At 42.6% G+C, this 25,761-nt stretch overlaps 1 protein-coding gene across 14 annotated transcripts in view; it reads right to left on the bottom strand.

Annotated features, from left to right (window-relative positions):
• Kiaa1841 (KIAA1841 ortholog) overlaps nucleotides 1–25,761 on the bottom strand; it is a 56,912-nt gene that overhangs the window by 1,988 nt on the left and 29,163 nt on the right. For 6 of the 14 annotated variants that reach the window (XM_028876369.2, XM_037208939.1, XM_037208934.1 and 3 more), the window contains 10 exons: nucleotides 17,490–17,635; nucleotides 15,700–15,799; nucleotides 13,720–13,752; nucleotides 12,348–12,447; nucleotides 9,639–9,730; nucleotides 8,633–8,661; nucleotides 8,421–8,494; nucleotides 7,282–7,370; nucleotides 4,004–4,098; nucleotides 1,587–2,775 (listed from right to left, as the gene is read on the bottom strand). In XM_028876369.2, the coding sequence (XP_028732202.1) occupies nucleotides 2,739–2,775; nucleotides 4,004–4,098; nucleotides 7,282–7,370; nucleotides 8,421–8,494; nucleotides 8,633–8,661; nucleotides 9,639–9,730; nucleotides 12,348–12,447; nucleotides 13,720–13,752; nucleotides 15,700–15,799; nucleotides 17,490–17,635 (795 nt within the window). In that variant the 3' untranslated portion in view covers nucleotides 1,587–2,738. Of the gene's footprint in view, nucleotides 1–1,586; nucleotides 2,776–4,003; nucleotides 4,099–4,234; nucleotides 4,546–7,281; nucleotides 7,371–8,420; nucleotides 8,495–8,632; nucleotides 8,662–9,638; nucleotides 9,731–10,729; nucleotides 10,839–12,347; nucleotides 12,448–13,719; nucleotides 13,753–15,699; nucleotides 15,800–17,489; nucleotides 17,636–25,761 lie in introns of those variants that run through there. The other 8 variants (XR_005092289.1, XR_005092288.1, XM_037208937.1 and 5 more) reach the window with 8 other exon arrangements.

The raw sequence follows: 25,761 nt of genomic DNA, 5'->3' as shown, positions 1-25,761 counted from the left end.
GTAACATCTTAAGGGTAGGGATGGGAACTCTCTCGAGTTCGGACTGACAATGTGACCTGTCTGGCTCAATTAAATGTGACGGCAGACTTCTATGCAGGGATTTCAGGGGCTGCAGTTGGGCCTGGTGAGTGTCAGATGGAGCCTTCATCAGCCTGCTCCCTTCGTGATGATGATGAGCAGAGCTTCAGGAAGCCCTGAGATTTTGTGTTATTACTGCAACAGGACTGTCTTGACTGATGTAGCTGCTGGTGGCTGAGTGAACAGGGATCTCACGTGCTGCTGGTGGGAGCCTGTGCTGGAACAACTCTGGAGGAAAACTTGACAAATTGATGACGTGCATGTCCATCAACCAATATATGCACAAAACCAATTTACTGGAATGTTAAGGGGTTTGGAGACAAAAGGCTTTTTAATGTTTATTTAAATTTGCCATCTGCAAAAAATATGACAGTTTCAGCCTCAGCTTCCAAAACAATTATATACAATTTAGTATATATTTAGTCACAATGCCTGGCTAAACATTCCAAAGAAAAGTAACAAATACGATGAAGAAATTGTGCAGTCGGCAGTGTGGCCAGATTTCCACAGTACGGTTTCCATTCACACCTGCGAGTGAGGATCCATCCCAGGTTCCTGTACACCCCAGACAAGTGTTCTACTATTGAGCCATGTGCCCAGACCCTCTGTAGTGTTTTAACCCTTCAATGTTTTGCTAATGTTCTGAGATAGGTCTAGAATGTGGGATTTTCCTATTTCAGTTTCCAGAGTGATGGGTGACAATCACAAACCCTCAGCATTTCACCTTGGAATACAGCTAATTTTCCAGGGAAACATGTAGAATATAGAGCACTCCAGACTCATCAGACAGCAGAGTCAGATCCAGGGGCTTTCCCCACCATTTTTGACAGTACCCTTTATTTCAATTAAAGATGTATAAACTCAGAATTAATGTAAGGAAATCCTTAAAGTACTTGGCAGAAGGAATGCCTGCCCATGTATCACAGACAGACACAAAACAACAAAACATATTCTGTATACAGTCAGATTGTAATAAAGTCTGGTTTGTTAGCATCAATCAGTAGTTCAGTCCCCTCAGGGGAGAAGCATGTATGTACACTTTATCATCAGGAAAAAACGGAAGAGCAGATTTCCTCCTGATTACAAGGATTCCAACAGGCCTCTTTACACATGTACGTCCAAATCCTCTATCCGAGAACAGGAGCCAACGTAAGGCAGAGGACTAATGAGACCCACACATGGTGTGCTAAGAAACACTTTTTAAAATAAATATGGTATAAGCAACTTCCACAGTATCAGACAACTGAAAAGCATACATATATAAAACAAAATCCAGACATTAAAAACATATTCCAATAATTGAGCTTCATATAGCAACTAAAAGATACATTACAAATTATAATTTCTTAGCCGGGCGGTGGTGGCGCACGCCTTTAATCCCAGCACTCGGGTGGCAGAGCCAGGCGGATCTCTGTGAGTTCGAGGCCAACCTGGGCTACCAAGTGAGTTCCAGGAAAGGCACAAAGCTACACAGAGAAACCCTGTCTCGAAAAAAAAATTATAATTTCTTTTTGTGTGAACTGAGTGTCAGATTTGAACTTTTCTTTTAAAACTGCTGTTCTGTTACATATTATCAAGGCTTGTTCACTGAATAATTTGAAGACATGAACCAAAAGGCAAAGGAAAACTAAAAGTAGAAATTGTGTGCATCTCATGGTTTTCAGAGATCTATAAATAATTTCCGAACATATAATTTAGTACATGCTTACAGTCTGGAACAAAAATTCCCTTGGTACGTTATGTATCTGATTAGAAAAAAATTAAAACATGATCTATAAAATAGTTTTATTTTCCTTGAATGTATAAAATTTCCAGCCATCTAATCTATCTGGGAATTTTAAGACACCTTTAAAGCAACTAGCAATTGTAATTTTTAAGGGGCTGTTGAAATAGGTTTAGAGAATGGATGGGCTGGAGAACCGTGCAAGTGACTGCCGCAGAACTCTAGTGATTCTTCCCTCAACCATCCCAGGCTGCTGGAGGAAATTCAGACCGTCACTAGCTTCACAGAGGAGAAACTGACGGCCAGTAATTCAGGCTCAGATGACCGACAGAGATACAAGAAAAACTGGAAGAAACCAAAGTTTCTCCACATAATTACCCTTCTAGACCAACATGCTACTGGAGTAACTTCACCTTGACACTCATTAATGCAGCTTCAAGATCCGTCATGCCTTAACATTCACACAAACCTACACTTAGCATCACTGGACATTTCATCCTACAAAATTCATTTTTCAATGCTACACCTAAGACTCAACAGTCCCAAACATATGGTGATCAGCATACATGCACAAAAACACTATATCAATCATGTCCCTTAATTTCGTCAAGTCTTACCAAAACTCAGTCATCTGACAATTTAGGTCTCTTCTCTTTCAAATAAATAAAGGGTAACAAATATTAGGAATCAACTATGCAAAGTTTGTGATTATTTTCTTCACAGCCTAGAATTACACAAAGAGAAGTTGATATTAAAATTTATATTTACAGTTAGATTTGAATGAAGCCTAACTATGTATGTGTCTCAGCATGATTTATGCAGTTTGCAGGAATAACTAAGAAAACACCTAGAAGTCATTGTTTGGAAGGTCTTCAGGAAATGAACAACTGCAGATGTCCAGGAGTGTGCCTTCTCTCTTTTTATATTTTAGGGTGCTTTATGCAGGACGCCCTTGACCAAAACGACTTTTAGACCTAAATTTTTTAAACAGAAAACAAAGTCAGACTCGCTCTGGAACAGAACTCGCTGTTGCCTTAGTCTGCCTGCTTGACAATATCAACATTCAGCCAAACTGTGCGCCGCTCATCAAGCTTTCTAAAACCCCTGCAGTGAGATGCAATCTGGAACTCAGATTTTAAAACAACAACAACAACAACTTTTTTTGAGAGTGAATATAGTATGTCTGCTGCATAGCACAGGTCAGGACCAGCATGTAATGGACACATTAGTGTTTCTTGGGGAAACACACAACCACTGAGAACGTGAACCAAGTAAACCCTGCGGCTCTCTCTCTAATCAGCAGCTCTAGATGGCTCAGCAGGACTGAGAAGGCCGATTCTGTAGCTTTGTGGACTGACAACTTTGTGGGTTACAGACTAGGTGCATAAGTAGCTCTAATACTTGTGCTCACATCTCAGTAGCTTAAGGCCTAACGGAAAGTCTGCGGTGGCAAACGGCACAAGACTTAGCAGTTAATTGATTAAGAAGTAAGATGTTACTACCCTGGGGTTTTCTGGTAAAGACTTAAGACATACCATTGCCTCCTTTTAAAAGGGTCGATCGACTTAACCAGGCCTGTCAACCACTTGGGCAGAATAATGGCGTAGGATAGTTGATGTTCAAGAGACGTTAGAAACTATACAAAGCCTACTTCAAATGTAGATGAACATAGTGTTCTCTTTGGTCACTTTCACACCTCGAGACTACACCACCCTCTACTCTGCAACATGTTCTGCCTATTTCCACACTATGAGAAGAGAGGGAGGGGGTGGGGGAGGGGACGAGAGAGAATAACAAGGAACAGGAAAGATTCAATGATTTCCTAAAGTAACCCTGGCATAGTCTACACATACTATGACAATTTTGCTAATTCATAGTTGAACTGTAGCTATTACTACTAGTGCATTACTATTATTATTTGGTGTTACAGATCACACGGAGGGCCCTGAGTATCCTAGGGGAGCTTTTTTCCTCTAGGCTGTGTACCACAACCCCCGCAGTGTTCATTTTATCAGCTGACTCTAATGTAGCTGGCTTAAAAAATACTAAGCCTTTTATGTTCATGAAAGTTTGTGCTCATGACTTGTTAAAATCAGTTCTGACTTTGATGAAATAAGAAACTGAAGTCATACTATGTGCCTTAGTATTCACACAGCTGACTTTACAGAGGCAGAGGAATCCTGCTGCTTCCTGCTGATTTACCTGGGATTTTTGTCTGAGCTGTTCTGCCGGGCGCTGCCAGGTGTGGCCAAGGCTTTGACTTGCGCTTCAAGCCTAGAATAAATACCTCCTGCAAACTGGAATAAAGAAGCAAAACTAAGTTACCTTCAAGGAAGTAAGGGCTGGCCCATAACAAGACACACTTCCGAAAGCAATTTTACTTTTGATCTATAAAACCCAGGCTTTTGAAGTACTACATACAGTAGAACTTACCATTTTAGTCCATAGTTCTGGTTTGGACAGATGCCCAGGACACAGCTGGCTCTTGTCTGGGGCTGGCTTGGAGCTCCTGTCCTCACGCACATCTTAGCCACTATGTGATTTCTCCAGCCCCTATTTTTAGCATTTTTTTACAAAATGTATGGTTTATTTGCTAAACCCCAAACTCCTCCCACTCCTTAGAGAGGGTCTCATGTACACTGGTCTTGAACTCACTATGCAGCCAAAGAAGACCTTGAACTTGTGATCCTTCTGCTCCATCTTTTGAGTATGGGGACTGCACCACCACATCTGGATTATTTGTGCTGGGGATCAAACCCAGACAGAGCCTTAAGCATGTTGGATGAGCACTCTATAAACTGAATTACACCCCCCAGCAACCAAAGCCCTTAAACCTGAGGGTTCTTTGAAAGAAAAGGTTTTACTGAGCTGTTACAGAAATCAGAGAAAAAGAAAGGGCAGGTCCTGGGGCACAACTCTGTCACTAGCAAGACTACTGGGCAGTTGGGACAATGCCTACTGAACCTGGAGATTAGGAATGTTCAATGTGGCTGTCATCCAGCCTCATCCTCTTGAGTGCTGAGACTACACATGCACCATCCATCTTGTTTTGAGTTAAGCTTTCTCTCTTTTCTAGCCTTTTTTTTTTTTTTTTAAGATTTATTTATTTATTATGTATACAGTGTTCTGCTTGCATGTGTCCCTTCAGGCCAGAAGAGGGCACCAGACCTCATTACAGATGGTTGTGAGCCACCATGTGTTTGCTGGGAATTGAACTCAGGTCCTCTGGAAGAAGAGCCAGTGCTCTTAACCTCTGAGCCATCTCTCCAGCCCTTCTAGCCCTTTTAAATTCAGGGAATCTCAGAATTTTTCTTGTCACATTTACCAGGCAAATGACATTACTTTGGGACTTTGTAGTTTTTTCACAGTTATGAATAATGACACTACAAATGCATGGTATTTATGAAACACTGCCAGACTATTTTCCACAACTCCTACAAGCTGTACAGAAGAATTCTGTTTGCTTCACATCCTCACAAGCACCTAAACAAAGATTTCAGAACTCTTAGAAGCAGCATCTCATTGAGATGTAACTTCCTATTTCTCTAATGACTAGTGATGCTGCATTTTTCATGTTTTCTTGCTACTTGCAGCCCTTCCTTCGGGATGTCTGGCTAACGCTCTGCCTGGTTTACTTACTCATTATTATTTTAAATCACAAAATGACCTCATCATTTTGTGTGTGGGGGTGTTTTGCCTGCATACCTGGGTGTCAGATGTGCAGTGCCCTTAGAGACCAGAAGAGGGCTTTGATCCCCGGGACTGGAGTTACCAAGGGCTGTGAGAAGCCATGTGGGTGCTGGAATGGAACGTGGGTCCTTGTGGGTCCTCTGCATGGGCAGCCAGTGGCTGTAAGTGCCACCGCGTCATCTCTCAGCCTCTACTGTTTGATTTTAAGCCCATCGCACATGTCACCGAGGCTGGCCTGGAACTCACAGGGACCCACCTGCCTCTGCCTGCTAAGTACTGGGATTAAAGGTGTGTGCCACCATACCCAGTTTGACTATCTACTGGACTGTTTTATTATTGAAATACTGAGCTTTTTTGAGATTATAATTTAATTACAACATTTCTCTCCCCTTCCTTTTCCACAAACCCTTTTATTAGACAAATGTTTTACACAGTTTGTTATTGCATATGAACTGTCTTTTTTTCCCCCCGAGATAGGGTTTCTCTGTGTCCTGGCTGTCCTGGAACTCGATTTGTAGACCAGGCTGGTCTCCAACTAAGAACTGTCTTTTAATTCTTTCTCCTTTTCTTTTTTGAGACAGGGTGTCACTATATAGCTCTGGTTAGCTCATCACCTAGCTCAGCTATCTTTTAATTCTCTTTACAGTGGTTTTAAAGAAGAACTTTAAGTTTTGATAAGTTCTGATTAATTGTTTTTTTGTGGATCATGCTTTAGTAATGAAGCTAAGAAATTAAGAAATTTTGACCATATAATTTAGTGGTGTCCACGTGTATGTGTAGACAGACACGCCCACAAGTTTAGAGGCCCTTCGCTAAGGCAGGTCGCAGCTTGCTTTCCTTTGTAAACGTAGGGAGTGACTTTTCCCTCGTTGGTTCCATCCTTCCTGGCCCACTGAGTGCATTTTACGTTTGCTGTTGGAGATTGGATTGAGGCCCTGCGCCCTCAGGCATACTCCCCCCTGTGAGCTCCAACCCCACCCAGTGAGGGAGTAACCGTACACAGGGACAGGGCAGAGTGCAGTGCACTCCAGATACTGACAACACACTCTGCTGCCACAGACGGCAGAGCCTGTGGGCGCACGAGTGCGGTGCAGTCCTGACTCCAGCGGACAGCATCTAGGAAAGACGCACAGAGGTGTCCAGATGCAGCACTTCCTTCAGTCACTTGGCCAACAATGCACAGCTAACCTACTCTTGGTGTGACACTATTCTTTGTGGATAATATGCTTTATCATGTATGATACAGAGAACCTATGGACCACAGATAATGGAAGATGACAGAAAACTTGTATGTGAATTTTGGTTAACTGGCATAGAATATAAAAATATCTAAGATGCTCCTTTAACATCCTTTAAAAAACATCTTTATATTTTTCATGCTAAAAACAAAACAAGAAAGAAACACTTCACACAAGTATTGTACAATAGCACTATTAGGAGGTGTGCCTTGTTGAAGGAAGTGTCACTGGGGGCGGGCTTTTAGGTTTCAGATGCTCAACCCAGGCCCAATGTCACTCTCTCTCCCTGCAGATCCAGGCATAGAACTCTCAGCTACCTCTACACCATGTCTGCCTGTGTGCTGCCATGCTTCCCACCATGACAATAATGGACTAAACCTCTGAACTGAGCCCCAATTAAATGCTAACCTTTTTAAGAGTTGATTTGGTCATGTTGTCTCTTCACAGCAATAGAAACCCTAACTAAGACAATAGTTAACTATTTTTCATGATGGAATAAAACTAGGAAGGAAAACTCTACTTAAGTCTAGCACACTGGTAAATAATTCTTACTTCTTTTGATTCCTTTGACTTGACTCGGTCCAGGTCACCCAATCTCATTTTTATTAGGTGCCCTGTAATTTCAGACATCCGCCGCTGATCTGAAGGTAAAAAAATAGAGCATTACTTTTCATGAGAATAACATAGTTTTTACTTTTCTAGAAAGACTGTAATCAACAAAGGATTATGAAAATATCTTTGTTGTTCATTTCAGGTACATACTTTTACATATCTGTGAGGAATTTAAGGTAGCATGTAGTAAATGACTAATATATAGACAGTTGTATTGCCTTTCAGATTCCTGGATGTGGCTGAATATGTCCCCCAAAGGATCGTGGGGTACAACTCTGACCCCTGAGGGGTGCCGGAACCTTTAAGAACTGGGACCTGGTGGTTATCTCACTGGGGCCACCAGTCCTAGAAGAGATCAATGTAGTTATTGTGTGACCCTGTTTAGTTACTCTAGGGTTAAGTTGATACAAAAATCATTTCTTTTGCTTCCTTTTTCGGCATGCAACTGCTTTCTCTTAAACATGCTCCTATGATGCCATTCACCTTGCTGGGACTGGAGCCAGAAGGCTTACACCAGAGCCAAGGAGATACTTACTGGTACCGCAAAACTAAGCTAAATGAACTTCTTTTCTTTTAAAATACTCAGCTTTGAGGACTTTGTTGTAAGAACATGAGGCTAAGACAGAGCCTAAAACATATTTAGTCATTTTTACAGTAAAAATATGATATAAAAATAAGTCTAAGAGACCTCAGTCACAGATGTATAGACAACACACTACCCACTAGATGGTCTAGTGATGAAATTCTGCTTGGGGCCTAAGAGAATGTGCACATTATTTTGGAACCTTTAAAACTACTCAGCATACTTTATAAAAGACAAGTCGGGCTAGAGAAATGGTTTAGTGGTTAAGAGCACAAACTCTTCTCCAAGAGGAGTCAAGTTTGGTTCCCAGCACCCATATCAAGTCCTTATCAGGCAGCTCACAACTGCCTGAGACTCCAACCCTAGATCTGATGCCCTCTTCTAGCCTCTAATGGTTCCTGCACTCATCTGCAGTTAACCCCCCCAAATATACACACAGTAATAAAAACATGGTTATTTATACCTAACTTGATGTTACTCAGATAATAAAATTTACCATCTTCTCTTTGTGCATCCTGGTTGAATCTCAAGGATCTTGTGGCATCCCACTTATTCTTCTGCATGCTCACACTATTGGATAAATTGAACAAAAACAACCATTGACGCTGTTTGAGAGTACGCTTCCAGCACAGACTGTCTCAAGACCAAACACCAACCAAACAAACACAAAGAATGGATTTCCAATTGGATCAAGGAACAAATACTCACACGAAAGGAGACACATCTCTAGAAGTTGACTACAAGAAAGAGAAGACAACATTAATTCTAGTTAGAGCATATTTATTGATTAGTATTCTCATAAATTATAAGAACAATTTACATTATTGAGTACAAGACACCAAGAGCATCTAAAACTGTTATTTCATTTACATCTTGCAACAATAGCTGGGAGTGGTGGGCACCTTCAATCCCAGCAGAGGCAGGCAGGGCTCCATTAGTGAAGGCTAGCCTGGCCAACATAGTGTGCTTCAGGCCAGCCAGGGCTCTGGCCAGCCAGGTCTACATAGTAAGACCCTGTTTTAATATAAACTAAAGAAAAACAAATAGCCCTTGCAGCAACAAGGCTATTCAAAAAAATAGACTTTGAATGTCTATCTGTTGAACTTGGAACCTTAAGCTTATGCAGTCTTGAAAAATTAACCTATCCATACATCTGCAGTACTTGATTAACTAAGGTCAATGTGCAATCTAGCCAATGTAACTATGGATCTAATCTTAGAACTAGCCTTTCATACCGTTTCGGAACTCAGGGATTCTCTCTAGTCACCTGCAGCTACTACTGTTCTGGAATTTTGTCTCTTCTATGGCACAGGAAAATAAAAGTTCATTTTTAGGTCATAAAACAGAATATACTTCAATTTTAAAAGTCTATTTACTGTTTATAAATATGTACTACGGGTTAAAATTTAAAAGGCTAAATAGCACATGTAATAAAAAGTGTCAAAAGGAGTAATTAATCTTACTAATTGCCTGTGCAGCTCCATATGGATGGTTTATGCACACGGAAGAAAGCCTGTGTTCTCCCATCTCTTTACACGAAGGGTGGTGTGCTAAGCCATGCACTGCTTTGCGCCTTCCAAAGGTCCCCGAATCTTCCACCCTCACTCACTTACACTGCTAGCATCCCGCTATTCATACTCTATTTGGATATGTGCTGACTACACATGCTTATCTACTCAAGTGACTTCAAAGCCCGGTCAGGCCGCCCAGTTACCTTCTCCAGCGCCTTTTCTTTCTTTTGAGAACAGGGTGAAGACAGCTGCTTCTTTGGTTGCTTAGTAAACTTCTTTGGCTTTTCCCTTTTCCCTGATAAAGAAAGGACAATATTAAGAACATGAGTCCCATGCCCTGCAATGTCACTGCTGCGTCTAAATAGAACAACACTTAACCAACAATTCTACTTTTAAGAAGAAGAAAGAAAAAAAAAAAAGACCAATGATGTCTACACAAAACTCAAATACACAAGGAAGTCAAACTGAAGCTGCTTTACAGGGATTCATTTAAATCATATTTCTTCTTTGTGCCTGGTAAAAATCTTGGAAGGAAAAAGAAAGAGGGCATAATAAAACCCACTACTTTGGTGCTAACTTACAGTATCACAGAGGATACATACTTATTCTTCCCAATCTAATTTGACAGTAGAATCGTCTTAGAACTCCAAGATTTTTATTTAACAAATTACTATCACCTTTAAAAAAATACAATTTGAGAATGAGGGACAGAGACAGGGCATCAATACACGTGCAAAAGGTTCAAAATGAATTTTGCTCAGGGAGGATGCAAGGCAGAATGATCTTGGGAAGCAGGGCTGGACAAATGATATTCTGGACGGTGGCCTTTTTAAGTCAATATCCTGAGTCTGTCCTGGCCAAGAGTGAAGTGGACCGTGGACATGGTGAGAAAAGGGGAAGAGATGGTACTCTGGGAACAAAAAGTAAAGGCAAGAAGGGTGTACTGGGAACTCTCCACAGTTCATTACTTCCACAAGTTCACGCTGTTGTTTTCCAAGGGAAATCTTGCCACTATGTGCATGGGAAACTTGTAAGATATCGTGCATATATGATGAGCTTGAAGATACCACAGCAGGAAGCAGCAAAATTAATAATATAGATCAAGGGTTACAAATTTGCTAGAAGACATAATAATAGGATATATAGCAATGGTAATTAATGGCATGGTACAGGGATGGGCAATTCCTTCTAAGTTAAAAGCAACACAAAAACAACAAAAATTTTATCAAAACTATCTGAAAGTATTGGAAAATAATTAACTGAGGCATAGAGTTAGGCATTTATACCTGAAGACTCGGTGGGGTAAGAACTGTGAATTTGGGGTCCTCTAGCCTGAAGGCATTTTCCACAGGACCCTGAGCAGCCCCAGGGAGGAAATGACATAATCTAAAGCAATGGAGAAGCTGCAAATATGAAGGAGTATGAGTATAACTTAGCTGAACCTTAAACTTGGCCAGTGTGAGAATCCCCAGCCCCTAACAGGCTATCTATGCTTGTGAGACAGAGGAGTTTCTGTGCCTTTGACTGAATTAGCTCTCCAAACTTCACATACCTCAAGCTTCAGACAGCTAAGTTTAAAGTGTCAGAGGGCAGATTTGGACCTGGGAAAACAACTAAAAATCTATGGAGAACCTCTGAAGAGAGGAAGTGATAAGCAGGTGAGTCCTGATGTCTAATGAAAACTCTGCTCTGATTCCTGGCTGTGACAGTTACTCTTCCTTGTCAACTCGGCCATGGACATAGAGGCACCTGTGTATCTGTGAGAGTACCTCTAGAGAGACCTCACTGAGGTGGGAGACCCACCCCGAATGTGGACCACACCACCCCAAGGACCAGTCTGTCTCTATTTAAAAGAAAAATGTTCTTTAGTAAACACAAAGTGTGAAATGAAAACTAGGCCCAGAGAGCTTCACTGCTGAATTTTATCATGATTTATGGGAGGCAATCTGCAACGTGCTATTATGGAAAAGGGGTACAGACTGGGGCGGTTGCTCAGTGATGGAGCCCTTGCTTAGTAGCCTGAGACCCTGGATTTAGTCCCTAGCCCCATCTCCTCCCCTATCAAAAAAGTGAATCGACTTTCTAATTTAGGAGGTTATGATTAACTTGATATCAAAACTCAAAGAGGAAAAAATCCTAAGAGAACTGAAAGTATTCCAATAGGCACCAACAAAAATTTATTAGTAGCAAGTAAAATGATATAAAACATAAACATAGTATCTTTTTAACAAATGGAGCTCACCCAGAAGAGCAATATAACACTTGAAGAGTCAATCAGTATTATATTGCAATAATGAAGGGAAAAAATCTATATGATCTTAACAGTCAAAAAAAGAAAAAAGCATTTGATAAATTACAACGTCCATTTACTACAAAAACCTAGCAATGCAGAAATAGAAATGAGCTTTCTCAACCGAGAAAAACATTCATAGAAATCAATAATTAATATTAAAATTTAATGGCTAAAGACAGGAGGTTTATAATACTTGATGCATTGAGAATCAAACTCGGGTCCTCTGGAAGGGCAAGGTGCTCAGTCATCTTTTTTTTTTGAAGAGTAAAGACAATATACACAGAGCATCAGGGTTGTTTATTTACTTATGTCCTGTGTTCGTGTGCACACGTGAGCACTATGGCACACATGCCCATGTGGAGGTCAGAGGGACAACTTACATGATCGGTTCTTTCTACCACGTGGGCTCCAGGTACTGGCTTGGCAGTAAGTGCCTTTAGCCGCGGGCCATCAGGCCAGCCTGGGTTAGGGATCTTCATGGGGGTTCCTTCCTGTTTCTTTTTCTCAGGGTGACCTTACATGTAGACATATAACTCCAATCACCCATGCCCTGCCTCAGAAGATTCAGAGTATAACTCTCCATAAACAGTGAGCGCTGATTTGAACTCAGAACCATTACTTTGTTTCTTGGCCACTTCTTCTTCATCTCCGACTTCGTCTTCAGTGACTTCAGACCCTGTGGTGTACTCTTCCTCTTCTGAAAATAGCGACTGCTGTTTCTGAGCGGAGAGAAAGACACCCACTCCCAGTTCCACATCACATGGTCATGAACGAGCTCCTAAGAACACGTGTGCCTCAGGGTTTGGATGAGTCAAGTAACAGCTGACAAAGTGGGGCTGGAGACGGCTCAGCAGCTGAGTGTGCTCTTCTCTTCTGAAGGACACACGTTAGAGTCCCAGCACCCACACCAGGTGGCTCACAAACACCTAGAACCGGAGCTCCACAATGCCTCTGGCCTCTGCGCACACACACAAACACACACACAGGTTAAAATAAATGTTTTTAAAATGGACTAATGAAATGCTGGGTATGGTAACGTCAGCACTTGGGAGGCCAAGGCAGAAGTATGGTAAATTTGAAGCTAGCCTGTTCTGTACATAGAGAATTTGTCTCAAAACAAACAAACAAAATAAACAAACAAATACAATTCAGTTGTACATGCTAGTGATGCCAGCACTGGGAAGGTAGAGGCAGGAGGATCAGGAATTCCGAGTCATCCTCAGTTACACAGCAAATCCCAGGCCAGCCTGGGCAACAAGGAATTATCTGAGAAGCCAAACCAAAACACAAAATAAACAAGATGCCTGACAAAAAAGAACTTATTAGACTGTTTTTATTATCCTGTGTGACATAATCACATTGGTCTATTTAATCACTTAGTATGCGACCACATGCAGAGGTCAGAAGAAAACCAGCAGGAGTCGGTTCTCTCCTTCTGCCTTGCAGGTCCTAGGACTTGAACTCAGGTCGTGAGACTTGCTGGCAAGCACCCTTAACTGCTGGGCCATCTAACAAGTCCCTGAATGTGATTTAAAGGTGACTTTAAAGTCTTTTAACCAGGGCCCGGAGGGATGGCTCAGTGGTAAGAACACCTTCTGCTCTGGGCTCTTACAGAGGACCACAGTTCAGTGTCCAGGGCTCAGGCCAGGCGGCTCATAATCTCTGCTAACCCCTGCTCAGGGGTTCCGACATCCTCTTCCGGCCTCCAAGGGCACCTGACACTGGTGACACACAGACTTTTTTTTTAAAGTCTTGTAACTAGAATCTTGCTTTAGCTTCCCAAATGGTGGGACTACAGGCCTGAGTCACCACATCAGGCTCCATCTTTTCTGAAATCATCTATGGCATTTTCTTAGAAGAGCGAAACTGGAAAGGCAGACAAGATGGCAAACACTTAACCAAAGTTGGTAAAGTAAGTGCTAAGATTTCATTATCAAACTTCAATATGGAAGCAAGAAGTCTACAGAAACAGAATCCAGTGGCTCACTTACCAACTGCAGAGTCCAGTTTTTCAATGACAAGAACTGAAAGGCAGAGGAACAACAGGTTAGCAAACCTGCACGGCAGCTCCGTGTTTTCACGTGGCTACAGGTATGGTTCACGTCCAGACTGAAATAATTTAAGAGTCTTTAGAACCCCTGCCCCGCATGGCTGGCATCCAGAAAACAAATGGCTCCAACACCAGTGAGGATGCGGAGACGCAGCCCTGGTTTCCTGCTAGCAGGGCGTGTACTGTGAAGCCCTAGGGGATCAGTGTGGAGGTCCCCGAGAACTGAGACTACAACTATCATCTGACCCAGCACAGCAGTCCTTCTGGACACGCTCAGGCGACCTCAGCTCAGCAGATTACAGAGACAGTCACATAATCATGTCTAGTGTGCTGCTCTTCACAAAAGCCAGGAGACAGACGAAGACTAGATGCTGACCAACGAATGAGTGGATAAATTCAATATGGTACAGACACACCCTGGAATTTAATGGAGCTATAAAAAATGGAAAAGTGGCATCTGCAGGAAAATGGATGCAACTGGAAATCATTACATTAAGTGAAATAAATCAAACTTAGACAGACATATATTACCTGTTTTCTTGTGTATGGAGAACCTAGGTTTCAAATTATGCATACATATCTATGTATGTACACGTGTATATAAATGCATATCTATGTGTATTTATATGGGTGTTTGTGGGTCACAAAGCTGGAAACAGCAACGTTATGTTGAAGGTGGAGAATTCATCTTCCTGAGAGACTCCCCAGATTCTGTGCTCTTACGTTCCTGCATGCAGTGGTGGGTTTGCCCTCTTATCCACTGCCCCACACTGTCCCTCCTCCCTTTCAACTGCCTCCCTCCTCTCCTTTCTCTCCATCCTTCCCGCTCTCCACGTCCTCTGTCTCTCTCTCTCACTGCTCGCTGTTCTGTCCTCTCTCTGCTTGCTTTCTCCTCTTTCCTGTTCTTCCCCTCACACCTGCCTCTCTGCTAACACGCTTTCCTCTGTTCTCTCTCCCGTCTCTCTCCCCTGAGAAGGCATCTTCCCGAGAGATACCTGCTTCTCCTACGCTCTTACATGAGGGTATAAAATAGTGGATGTGCTCTCTCCCCCTCACCCCTGTCTCTCTGGTCTCTTTCACTCTGCTCCCTTTATTCTCTCCTCCTCTTTTATTCCTGGAACGCCTTCCTGTTTGTATTTATTACAAATTAAGGAGCCACATTGCTGTAGAGCTTATACATAATTCTTTTTAACGTTATTTCCTCTTATTTCATGTGCATTGGTGTTTTGCCTGCATGTATGCCTGTGTGAGGATGTCAGATATTGGAGTTACAGGCAGTTGTGAGCTGCCATGTGGGTGCTGGGAATTGAACCCAGGGCCTCTGGAAGAGCAGTGCTCTAACCGCTGAGCCATCTCTCCAGCCCCTATATGTAATTTTTAAATAACTATCACCACCTCCTATTTATGTAGGAGTTTCTGGAGTTTCTCACTTCCTCAGGTAAATTCTACTCAACCGTCAAAGGCAATGACGATGAGCTAACAGATTCCCTGGGCTGCAGTCAGGGATCAACCGAACCACAGGGAATCCAAGCTCTTCTGTCACCTTTACATTTTCACAACTTCTGAAAAATGAAACACATTTCTGAATAAATAAAAAATTTCATACAAATATATTATAGAACAAGAAGGGAATAAAACATGCATTTACATTTTCTTCATTCCTCAATTCATTATTTGTCCATAATAGAAAGCCTGAAGATAAGGGTTTTTTTTTTCTAAAATTGTATCAGTTAACAATTCTTTGAAGTCAAATAATATATTACCTGTCACTCTTTACAGTTTTATTCACTCAACACAGTATCATATTATGACTGGATAATCAGTTCAATTTCAATTTAGACAGACTAGGTTCCTGTCAAAGACCAAGCGTCATCAGTAGTTTCACATTTACATACATACATTAAATAGAAAAGTTACTCACAGCATTGAGCTCCCCAGTTTTGGGGCCCCATGGCGTATTTGGTTCCAGTAAAACGTCATATTCCAGGCCCTTTTCATCACAGGAGCCAAGCCCAGGGTCACTTGAATGAAAAGGATATTTTTATAGAGAAACATTCCATTCAGCACTTGCTTGTCTTGTGGAGGGACCTGGTTTGGTGTCCAGCAGCAACACTGTGCCTCAGAGCCACCGGCCACTCCAGCTCCAGGGGAATGCGGCCCCTATCTGGCTCCCCTAGGCACTGCTTTTGTACACATGCAGACTACTTTGTTACTACGGATGTTTTGTATAGCTTAAGAAATACAGGTTCTTACAAGTGGCCTCAGTCCTGATCCTTATTACTACAAAAATAGAATTTTAGTTTTTAACTATTAGGATACCACTTCAGGATTTACTTCCCCACCTCTATTTGAGACAGGGTTTCTCTTTGTTGCCCTGGTTATTCTGGAACAGTCCTGCTCTGTAGACCAGGCTGGTCTTGAACTCAGAGATCATCTGCCTCTGCCTCCCTAGTGCTGGGATTAAAGGCGTGTGCTACTATGCCTGAAAATGTTTACATTTTTAATGTCTAGTAATTACTCTAGCAGATCATCCCATAAGAGGCCCACGGCTCCACAGGAAAACCCTATCTCGGGTGGTGGAGGCCCACGGCTCCACAGGAAAACCCTATCTATCTCGGGTGGTAGGTGATAAAAAGCTGCTGTGCGGCATTGCTCTCCAAAAAGCCTCTTTTAGCGCAGCCCAACCACAGCCTGTTACGGTTACAGAACGACAGAAGGGACGGCAGAAATGACCGAATTTAGAGTGCAAAGTTATGGAAAGATGATCCCAACCATCAACTTCTTCCCCGTTTGTGTCGATCTGGCACTGGAGATAGCTTGGTGGTAGAGAGAAGGCTCGTTCAGCATGCTCGAGGCCTGAGATGTGATCCCCAGGATGATGGTGTGAGACCAGGGCTGGGTGGAGGTGGGGGATGGGGAAAGAACTCAAAACTTTCAAAAATTGGGTTCAAAATCTGGACATTTTTAGTTACCAAGTTCTTTTTGTTAATTTTTCTATTTTATGTTCTTGGTGTAAACCCCCATAATCTCAGAGACACTTCCCCCGCCCCGTCCTGCCCCCCCATGCCGGCTACGTTCATGTCAACTGAACACAAGCCAGAGTCACTTGAGAAGAGAGCTGCAGGGAGAAAATGTCCTCACAAGATCAGGCTGCAGCCAAGCCATAGGACATCTTCTTAATCAGTGATTGACGGAGGTGGGAGTGGAGAGTGGGGAAGTCCACTGTGGGTGGGGCCACCGCTGAGCTGGTGGTCCCGGGTTCTATGAGAAAGTAAGGTGGGAAAACCATGGAGAACAAGCTAATAAGCTGCACTCCTCAGGGACCTCCGCATCAGCTCCTGCCTCCAGGTTTCTGCCCTGTTTGAGTTCCTGTCCTGGCTTCCTTCAGTGATGGACTACAATGTGGAGGTATAAGTCAAGTAAACCCTGCCCTCCCCAACTTGCTTTTGGTCATGATGTTTCATCACAGAAACTCTAACTAAGACACCCTCCCTCCCCGGAACAGGCACTGCAATGCTGGGATCAAAGCAAGTCCTTGTCCAGGCTCGGCAGCTCCTGCACCACCAAGCCCTCTCCCTGAGCCCTTCAGTTCAATACTGGGGAACAGTGACTACAGCAGGACAGACATGGTGACATGGGCCAACACCGGGGGAGGGATCACGAAAATGCAAACCATTGAATAAGCTAAGACTTAGTGTTCTTTTTCCTCACCTCACCACATCTTTACAAAAAGGCACAACAATGACATCTCTGTGCTTGTGTAGATCGTCCAGTATTCTAGCACTTGGACAAGAAAGTAAATCATCACTTTCTCCTTGATCATGAAGAATAACCATGTGGTCCCTCACTTTACAGCCCTGTCAGAGATAAGAGACACTGTTAGAGGTAGGTTCACTATAAACAATCTTTTAAGAGATGCAGTGCTCAGTCATAAATGGGACACGTATGTTAACATGCCACACACACCAAAGCTCAGGGAACATCACAGAAAAGGAGGGTGTAAGACAAGAAGATGTGCTGTGAGATGCTGTCTTCTGGGCATGGCATGGGGATCCCATCCACAAACTCACAGCAGTTGTGGTGGTGTGAATGAGAAGGCCCCATAGGCTCTCACATATTTGAATGCTTAGTCATCAGGGAGTGGCAGTACTTGGGCAGGATTAGAAGGTGTGCTCTTAGAGTGGGCATGGTCCCTGTTGGAGGAAATGTGTATGGTCTCACATGCTCAAGCTAGGCCTAATGTGGTTGTCTCCCCTTCTGTTGCCTACAGATCCAGATGTAAAACTCTGTTACTTCTCCAGCACCATGTCTGCCATGAGGAAAATGGACTGAACCACTGAAACTGTATGTAAGCTCCATTTAATGCTTTCCTTTGTAAAAGTTGTTGTAGTCATGGAGTCTCTTCACAGCAACATAACACTGACTAAGACACTGTGTAAGATCAAGCCAATCTGAACTATGGCCCAGATAGGCTAGATGGACTGAGACTTCACCCCTTACTGAGGAGCTACTGGCAGCTGATAATTACTAGGGGAGGAGTCATTCATCTTGGAGAATGTGGCCCTGGTAGGAGCCCTTTGCTCCAGAAGAGGGCTATACGTGTACATACATAGGGCAGCCCTAACTGAACTTAGAGGGTTATCAACAAGAGAAAGAGAAACATGAACTTAGGAGGGGGACATGTGTGGGCATATGGGGAGAGCTGGAGGGAGAAATGAAGATTGATATGATCATATTTCATTTTATACCTATATTAAATTCTCAAGGATGAAGAAAATATTTTACAAATCATAATTATCTTTTTTCAGTCAAATCATCATATTTTACACTTTTCCCTTAAAAAATACAGAACAGAAATTGAAATATAAACGTACATATGAACAAACACCTGAGATAATCACCATTCACATTAAAAAGCATTGGGGGCTAGGGCTATGGCTGGGTGGTTAAGGCATGTATTGCTCTTGCAGAGGAACAGAATTTAATTATCAGCACCCACATCAGGTAGTTCACAACCACCTAGAACTCCAGTTCCAGGTTATCTAACACCTGGCTTCTGTAGGCGTCTTTACTCACATGTATATACCCAAACATAGACACACATAATCACAAATAAAATAAACCTTAAGAAACAAAACCAACCAACCAACCAACAACCATGGGATGGAGAGATTGCTCAAGCCCCTGTCTGATGTCCTAACGTTGACCCTGGAGCCCACATAGCAGAAGGAGAGAACCCAGCCCTCCAAGTTGTCCTCTGGTGTTGACACACCCTCTGTGGCCTGTGTGTCCTCCCACAGGTATTAATTTAAAAAGGGAACAGAACACTTCAGTAGCCCTTCCTGCTTCTATTCCCCCTTCTGTAACTGTGTCCTTCCTCTCAAAGGACAGCCTCTGCCTTGTGTGCGGGGCTGACAGTCATCTCTTCTCTCTCTGTCCTTTTGCCTCTTACTGGTATATGCCTAGACACTAGAGTTTAGTTTTGCCTTGCTTTCTTTAACATTATATTTTTATAATTAAACCACACTATTACATGTAACTGCAATATTTGCTTTAATGTATAGTACTCCACTGTATGACTATATATTTTTCCTATTTATTTATTTGTTGAGAGAGAGTCTCTTTATGCAGACCTGGCTGTCCTAGAACTCAATATGTTGACCAGGCTGGCCTCTCAGTCTCAGAGATCCGCCTGCTTCTGCCTCCAGAGTGCTAGGATTAACGGTGTGACCCACCATGCTTGGTCTACTTGTACACTCTTCCACTGGTGTGCAGCTTCAGAACAAACACACATGGAGCCGTGAGTGAGAAAGAGAAACTCATCTCATCAACTAGGTCACCTGAACCAACCCTGGGGATCAGTGGGTGACACTTCACATCGAGATCACCCTCACATCTGTGTACGGCTCAATTTTAGTGCATATTAGATTCCTTTCATTCTCTCATGAAATTTAAAATTTCAATGTTCAAAATACTAAAAAAAAAAAAAAAAAAAAGTAATTAAGCTGGTAAGACTGCTCAGCAGGTAAAGGTACTTGCTACAAAACCTGATGACCTGAGTTTGACCCCTGGTAGCCACATGGTAGAACAGAACTGACTGCTGCAAATTGTACTCTGAAGACACAAGTGTACCATGGCAATACCCCCCAAATAAATTTAATAATTAAAAAATGTTAGTGATCAAGGAACCTAACCTATACTAGTACTCAATTATCACACCAAGACATATATGCAAGGATGTTCACTGTGACAAGATAATGGCATCAATTCGCAAACAACCTAAATGTTCTTTACTAAGAGAATGATTAAATACATTATAAGTCAAATAAAATGACACAAAAAGATAACCTAAGTAAGTTGTTGCATGAAAAAGGGATGAGAATACAGTTTAGTAGTAGAGGACTTGTCGAGCATGTGTGAGGCTCCAAGTTCAAGGCTTAGTACTGCAAACAAGAAAACAAAACAAAAGCCACACCAAAAAAAGCCTTTTTGGACTGGGGATGGCTCAGTTGATAGAATGGCTTGTCCAGAATACATAGAAACCCTGGATCAACCCTCAGTATTGTATAAACCAAGGGTGGTGGCACAGGCCTGTAATCCCAGCACTCAGGACATGGAGGCAAAAAGACCACACATTCAAGACCATTTTTGGCTACTTAGCAAATCTGAGGCAGCCGGGGATATATGAGAATCTAGCTTTTTAAAAAAATGGGACCCTATCTTGACTCACATCTCTGGCAGAAGCCCCCTGCTCCATCAGAGGCCACTCCAGCACCTAGATCCCCAGAGGCCACACTGGCACCCAGAACCCCAGGGGACCCCTGACTAGACCAGAGGTCATTATGGCTGCCAGAACTCCAATCTCCAACTCGGGCAGAACCCCCGTACTCGACCAGAAGCCACCCCAGTCCTCAGAAATCCAGCCCCCAGCTTGGGTGGAGACCCTCTACTGAACCACAGATAATTCCAGCAAGCAGACCAGAAAGGAAACAGAAACCAAGGAACAAAACACACACCCAACAAGGACATGGTTTTAGTGCAGAATTCTACCAGACCTTCAAAGAAGAGCTAATATCAATACTCCTCAAATTATTCCATAAAATAGAAACAGAAAGAACATTACCAAAATTCATTTTGAGGCCACAGACACCCTGATACCCAAACCACACAAAGATTCAACAAAGAAAGAGAATTACAGACCAATTTCCCTCATGAACATTGATGCAAAAAATACTCTTTTTTACTTTCAAACAGACTCCAAGAACATATCAAAAAGACCATCCACCATAATCAAATAGGTGTCATCCCAGAGATGCAGAGATGGTTGCATCTGCTGCATTGATGAAAAATCCATCAATGTAATCCACTATATAAACAAACTGAAAGAAGAAAACCACACAATCACCTCACTGGATGCTGAAAAAGCCTACTGACAAAATCCAACACCCCTTCATGATAAAAGTCTTAGAGATCAGGGATACAAAGGAACATACCTAAACATAATAAAGGCAATTTACAACAAGCCTATAGCCAACATCAAATTAAGTGAGAGAAACGCAAAGCAAATCCACTAACATCAGGAATAAGACAAGGCTGTCTACTCTCTCCATATCTATTCAATATAATATTTTAAGTTCTAGCTACAGCAATAAAACAATACCCTTCACAATAGCCACAAATAATCTAAAACATCTTGGGGGTAACTCTAACCAAGCAAGTGAAAGACCTGTATGACAACAATTTCAAGTCTTTGAAGAAAGAAATTAGAGAAGATATCAGAAGATGGAAAGAACTCCCATGCTCACAGATTGGTAGCATTAACATAGTAAAAAATGGCCACCTTACTAAAATCTACAGATTCAACACAATCCCCATCAAGATCTCAACACAATTCTTTACAGGCTTTGAAAGAACAATATTTAACTTCATATGGAAAAACAAAAAGCCCAGGAGAGCTAAAACAATTCTGTACAATAAAAGAACTTCCAGAGGTATCCCCATCCCTGATTTCTGGCTTAACTACAAAGCTATAATAATAAAAACCAAATGGTATTGACATAAAAAACAGACAGTAGATCAATGGAATCAAATTGAAGACCCACACATAAATCCACACACCTACAGACACCTGATTTTTGACAAAGAAGTCAGGAATGTATAATAGAAAAAGAAAGCATCTTTAACTAATGGTGCTGGTCTAACTTGATGTCAGCATGTAAAAGAATGCAAATAGATCCATATCTATTGACCTGCACAAAACTCAAGTCCAAAAAGTGGATCAAAGATCTCAATGTAAAACCAGATATACTGAACTTGATAGAAGAGAAAGTTGGAAATAGCCTTGAAGGCATTGGCACAGAAGACAACTTCCTGAACAGAACATCAACCTCGAAGGCACCAAGACCAACAATTAATAAATGGGACCTCCTGAAACAGAAAAGCTTCTGTAAGGCCAAGGACACCATCAATAGAACAAAATGGCAGCCTACAGAATGGGAAAAGATTTTCACCAACCCCACATCTGACAGAGGGCTAATATCCAAAATACATCAAGAACTCAAGAAACTAGACATCAGTAAACCAAATAATCCAATTAAGAAATTGGGTACAGATCTAAATAGAGAATTTTCAACAGGGGGTGAGGCAGAAAGCTAATGCAATGGAAACTTCCAGAAATCCACTAGGGTGACCCTAGCAAAGACTCCTTCCTATTAGTGGGGATATGAAACCTGAACCGGCCATCTGCTGTAACCAGGCAAGGCTTTCCAATGGAAGAATTGGGGCACCAATCCAGCCACAAAACCTTTGAGCTACAATTGGTCCTACCTACAAGATGTGCTGGGGTAAAGGTGCACAGAACTTGTGGGAGTGACCAACCAATGACTGGTTCAACTTGAGACCCACGCCACAAGAGGGAGCCCACACCTGACACTGCTTGGAGGGCTAGGAGCCCAGACAGCCTAGAGATCCAGGAGAGATCCAAACACAACCACCACCAACAAAAAGATCAATGAAATGATCCTAATGATACTCTGCTATACTTGTAGACCAGAGCCTAGCATAACCATCATCAGAGAGGCTTTATTCAGCAACATCTGATGGAAGCATATATAGAGACCCACAGCCAAACAATGAGGCGGAGCTCAAGGAATCCTGCAGAAGAGGGCCAGGAAGGATTTTAGGAGCCAGAGGGGCCGAGACACCCAAGGAAACACCTCACACAATCAACTAAGCAGGGCTCAGAGACTGAAGCAACAATCATGGAGCCTGTGTGGCTCTGACCCATGTCCTCTTCATATATGTTTGTGTAGCCTGGTGTTCCTGTGGGACTACTAACAGTCAGAGCAGGGTCTGTCTCTGACTCTTTTGCTTGTTTTGGGGTCCCTTTCCTCCTACTGGGTTGCCTCGTCCAGCCTTACCATGAGGGGATGTGCCTGGTTTTACTGTAACTTGATATGCCATGTTTGCTTGATACCCCTGGGAGGGAAATGAGGAGTGGATCTAGAGGGGCCGTGGGGAGAGGGGAAACTACAGTCAGGATGTAATATACGAGAGAAGAATTTTTAAAAAAATGGGCTGGAAAGATGGCTCAGCTGCTAAGAGCACTTGTTTCTCTTGCCAAAGATCCAAGTTCAGTTCCCAGGTCCCAAATGGTGGCTTACAACCAACCATAACTCAGTTGCAGGAGATCCAATGCCCTCTTCTGTCCTTCATGCACACCAGGACACATGTGGTACACATGCCCAGCAGCAGACAAAACACACATGCACAAGAAAACTTTTTTTTGGGGGGGGGGGCATGCTGTGGGACGGTCTGTATGTCAAATTGCTCTGATTGGTCAATAAATAAAACACTGATTGGCCAGTGGCCAGGCAGGAAGTAGGTGGGACAAGGAGAGAGGAGAATTGTGGGAAGCAGAAGGCTGAGGCAGAGAGACACTGCAGCTGCCGCCATGACCAGCAGTATGTGAAGACGCCGGTAAGCCACCAGCCACGTGGCAAGGTATAGATTTATGGAAATGGATTAATTTAAGCTATAAGAACAGTTAGCAAGAAGCCTGCCACGGCCATACAGTTTGTAAGCAATATAAGTCTCTGTGTTTACTTGTTTGGGTCTGAGTGGCTGTGGGACTGGAGGGTGACAGAGATTTGTCCTGACTGTGGGCAAGGCAGGAAAACTCTAGCTACAGGGGCGGTTTCGAGACAGGGCTTTTCTGTGCAGTTTTGGTGCCCGTCTTGGATCTCACTCTGTAGACCAGACTGGCCTTGAACTCACAGAGATCTGCCTGCCTGGAATCAAAGGCGTGCGCCGCCGCCGCCGCCACCACCACCCGGCTGAATAATCCTTTTTTATTTTTTTTTTAAAGGAGTATAACATATCCAGTAACACCCGACTCAAAGAAACACTCAAAAAGCAAACAACAACAACAACAACCTTACCGACAGTTTAAAATGTATTTGTTTTGTTTCTTATGTCAGGTTTTATTCTGCAGCCCAGGCTAGCCTGAAATTCACCACGTAGTTTGGGCTAGCTTTGAACTCTTGGCAATCTTCCCACTTTAGCTTCCTGAATGCTAGGATTACAGGTGTGAACCAACACACCTGGCTCACATAATTCTTTGGGAAAAAGGAAAGAAACAGATCCGGAACACATGGTAGCAGAGACTATGAAGTGGGGAGTATGCTGGAGCTGGCCCAGGACTATGCTGCTTTTAGCTCGAACCAACAAAACTTCTCTTTGCAACACACTAAGGTTAATGCAGAGGCTCATGGCTAGTCAAGGTTCAGGGAACTTGTGACTGCTGAGTGATTACCCTTAATTGGGAGATCCACACTGTCAGAACATGGTCCAAGAATGGAATCATTCGAGGGGACTTCTGAGTGCTTGTGAGAAAACTCCAAGAAAACAGAGTCTTATGACCTCACTTTCTTCAAAACATTGAACCGTTCTTGGAGTGTGCGTTTGTGTCTCTCCCAGGTGCAGCAGACAGAGTGAGTGTGCTTTAGGTAATTCACTACAGCTGCCTATTGTTATTTGTTTAGCTGCCTCTATGGAAAAACAGGTTTTCTGCCTCATGCAGCTTGCTTTTGTCATTATGTACAGCTTGAACTCATGAGAACTTTACTGAGGTGACCTTTCTTAACCCTCATGGTATAAATTGTCTGATGCTTTGAATAAAGTTGGCTATTGGATGAGACTAGTCTTCCTCATTTTCAGACTCCACTCTCTCAGTTCCAGCCCCCTATAGAGCAGTAAACATAAACTTCTAAGGCTCGGGGAACATTATGGGAGAGGAGACAGAGAGAATGGAAGAGCTGGATGATCTTGAGGGAGGACCATCAAATCCTGAATTGTGGGTCTGACATGGTCATGGTACTCATGAACTCAAAACAGCTGTGGTTGTGTGGTAGGGTTGGTCCAAGACTAAATTTGTAGTAAATATTCAGTCATAGATGGGGAAGGGCTAATGGAACCTGACCCTACCCAGAGGAGCTTATGGCAGTTGAGGGCTGCTGGAGGAGGAGTCAATTGCCTTTAGGGACTTATCCATGCTCTGGATAAGTTTCAAAACAAAGCCTATGTGAGTGAGTCTGGTTACATCCAGTGTGTCACACACAAAAACACATGAAAGTGGGCTGGGGACTTCCTAGAAGGAAGGGTGGGGAGACAGTAGAGAGCGGAGAGGGGGAGAGAGTGTTCAGGGAGGGATAAATGTAGTCAGATATATTATTAAAATATTAAATAAGTGATTAAATAAAAAAGAACTGAAAGCAAACTGTTAACTGCTGTTACTTCTAAGAAACTGGGGAGTGGTGGGAAGAGGGGTTTGTATTTCTTTCTTACTTCTGTATGTACTCTTTGAAGTTTTTTTTTTTTTTAATGTTGATGTAGTTACACTTAAAAAAAGATAAGGATTTTACATAAAAATGTTAGGGGCAGCTAAACTATAAAAGGGAATATTAAAAACTTACCTGTAGTTCCT

The sequence above is a fragment of the Peromyscus leucopus genome, chromosome 10 (genome assembly GCF_004664715.2).
Source record: "Peromyscus leucopus breed LL Stock chromosome 10, UCI_PerLeu_2.1, whole genome shotgun sequence".
Taxonomy (NCBI): domain Eukaryota; kingdom Metazoa; phylum Chordata; class Mammalia; order Rodentia; family Cricetidae; genus Peromyscus; species Peromyscus leucopus.
The sequence above is the reverse complement of the archived record's forward strand: the minus strand, read 5'-3'. Positions and strand labels throughout refer to the sequence as shown.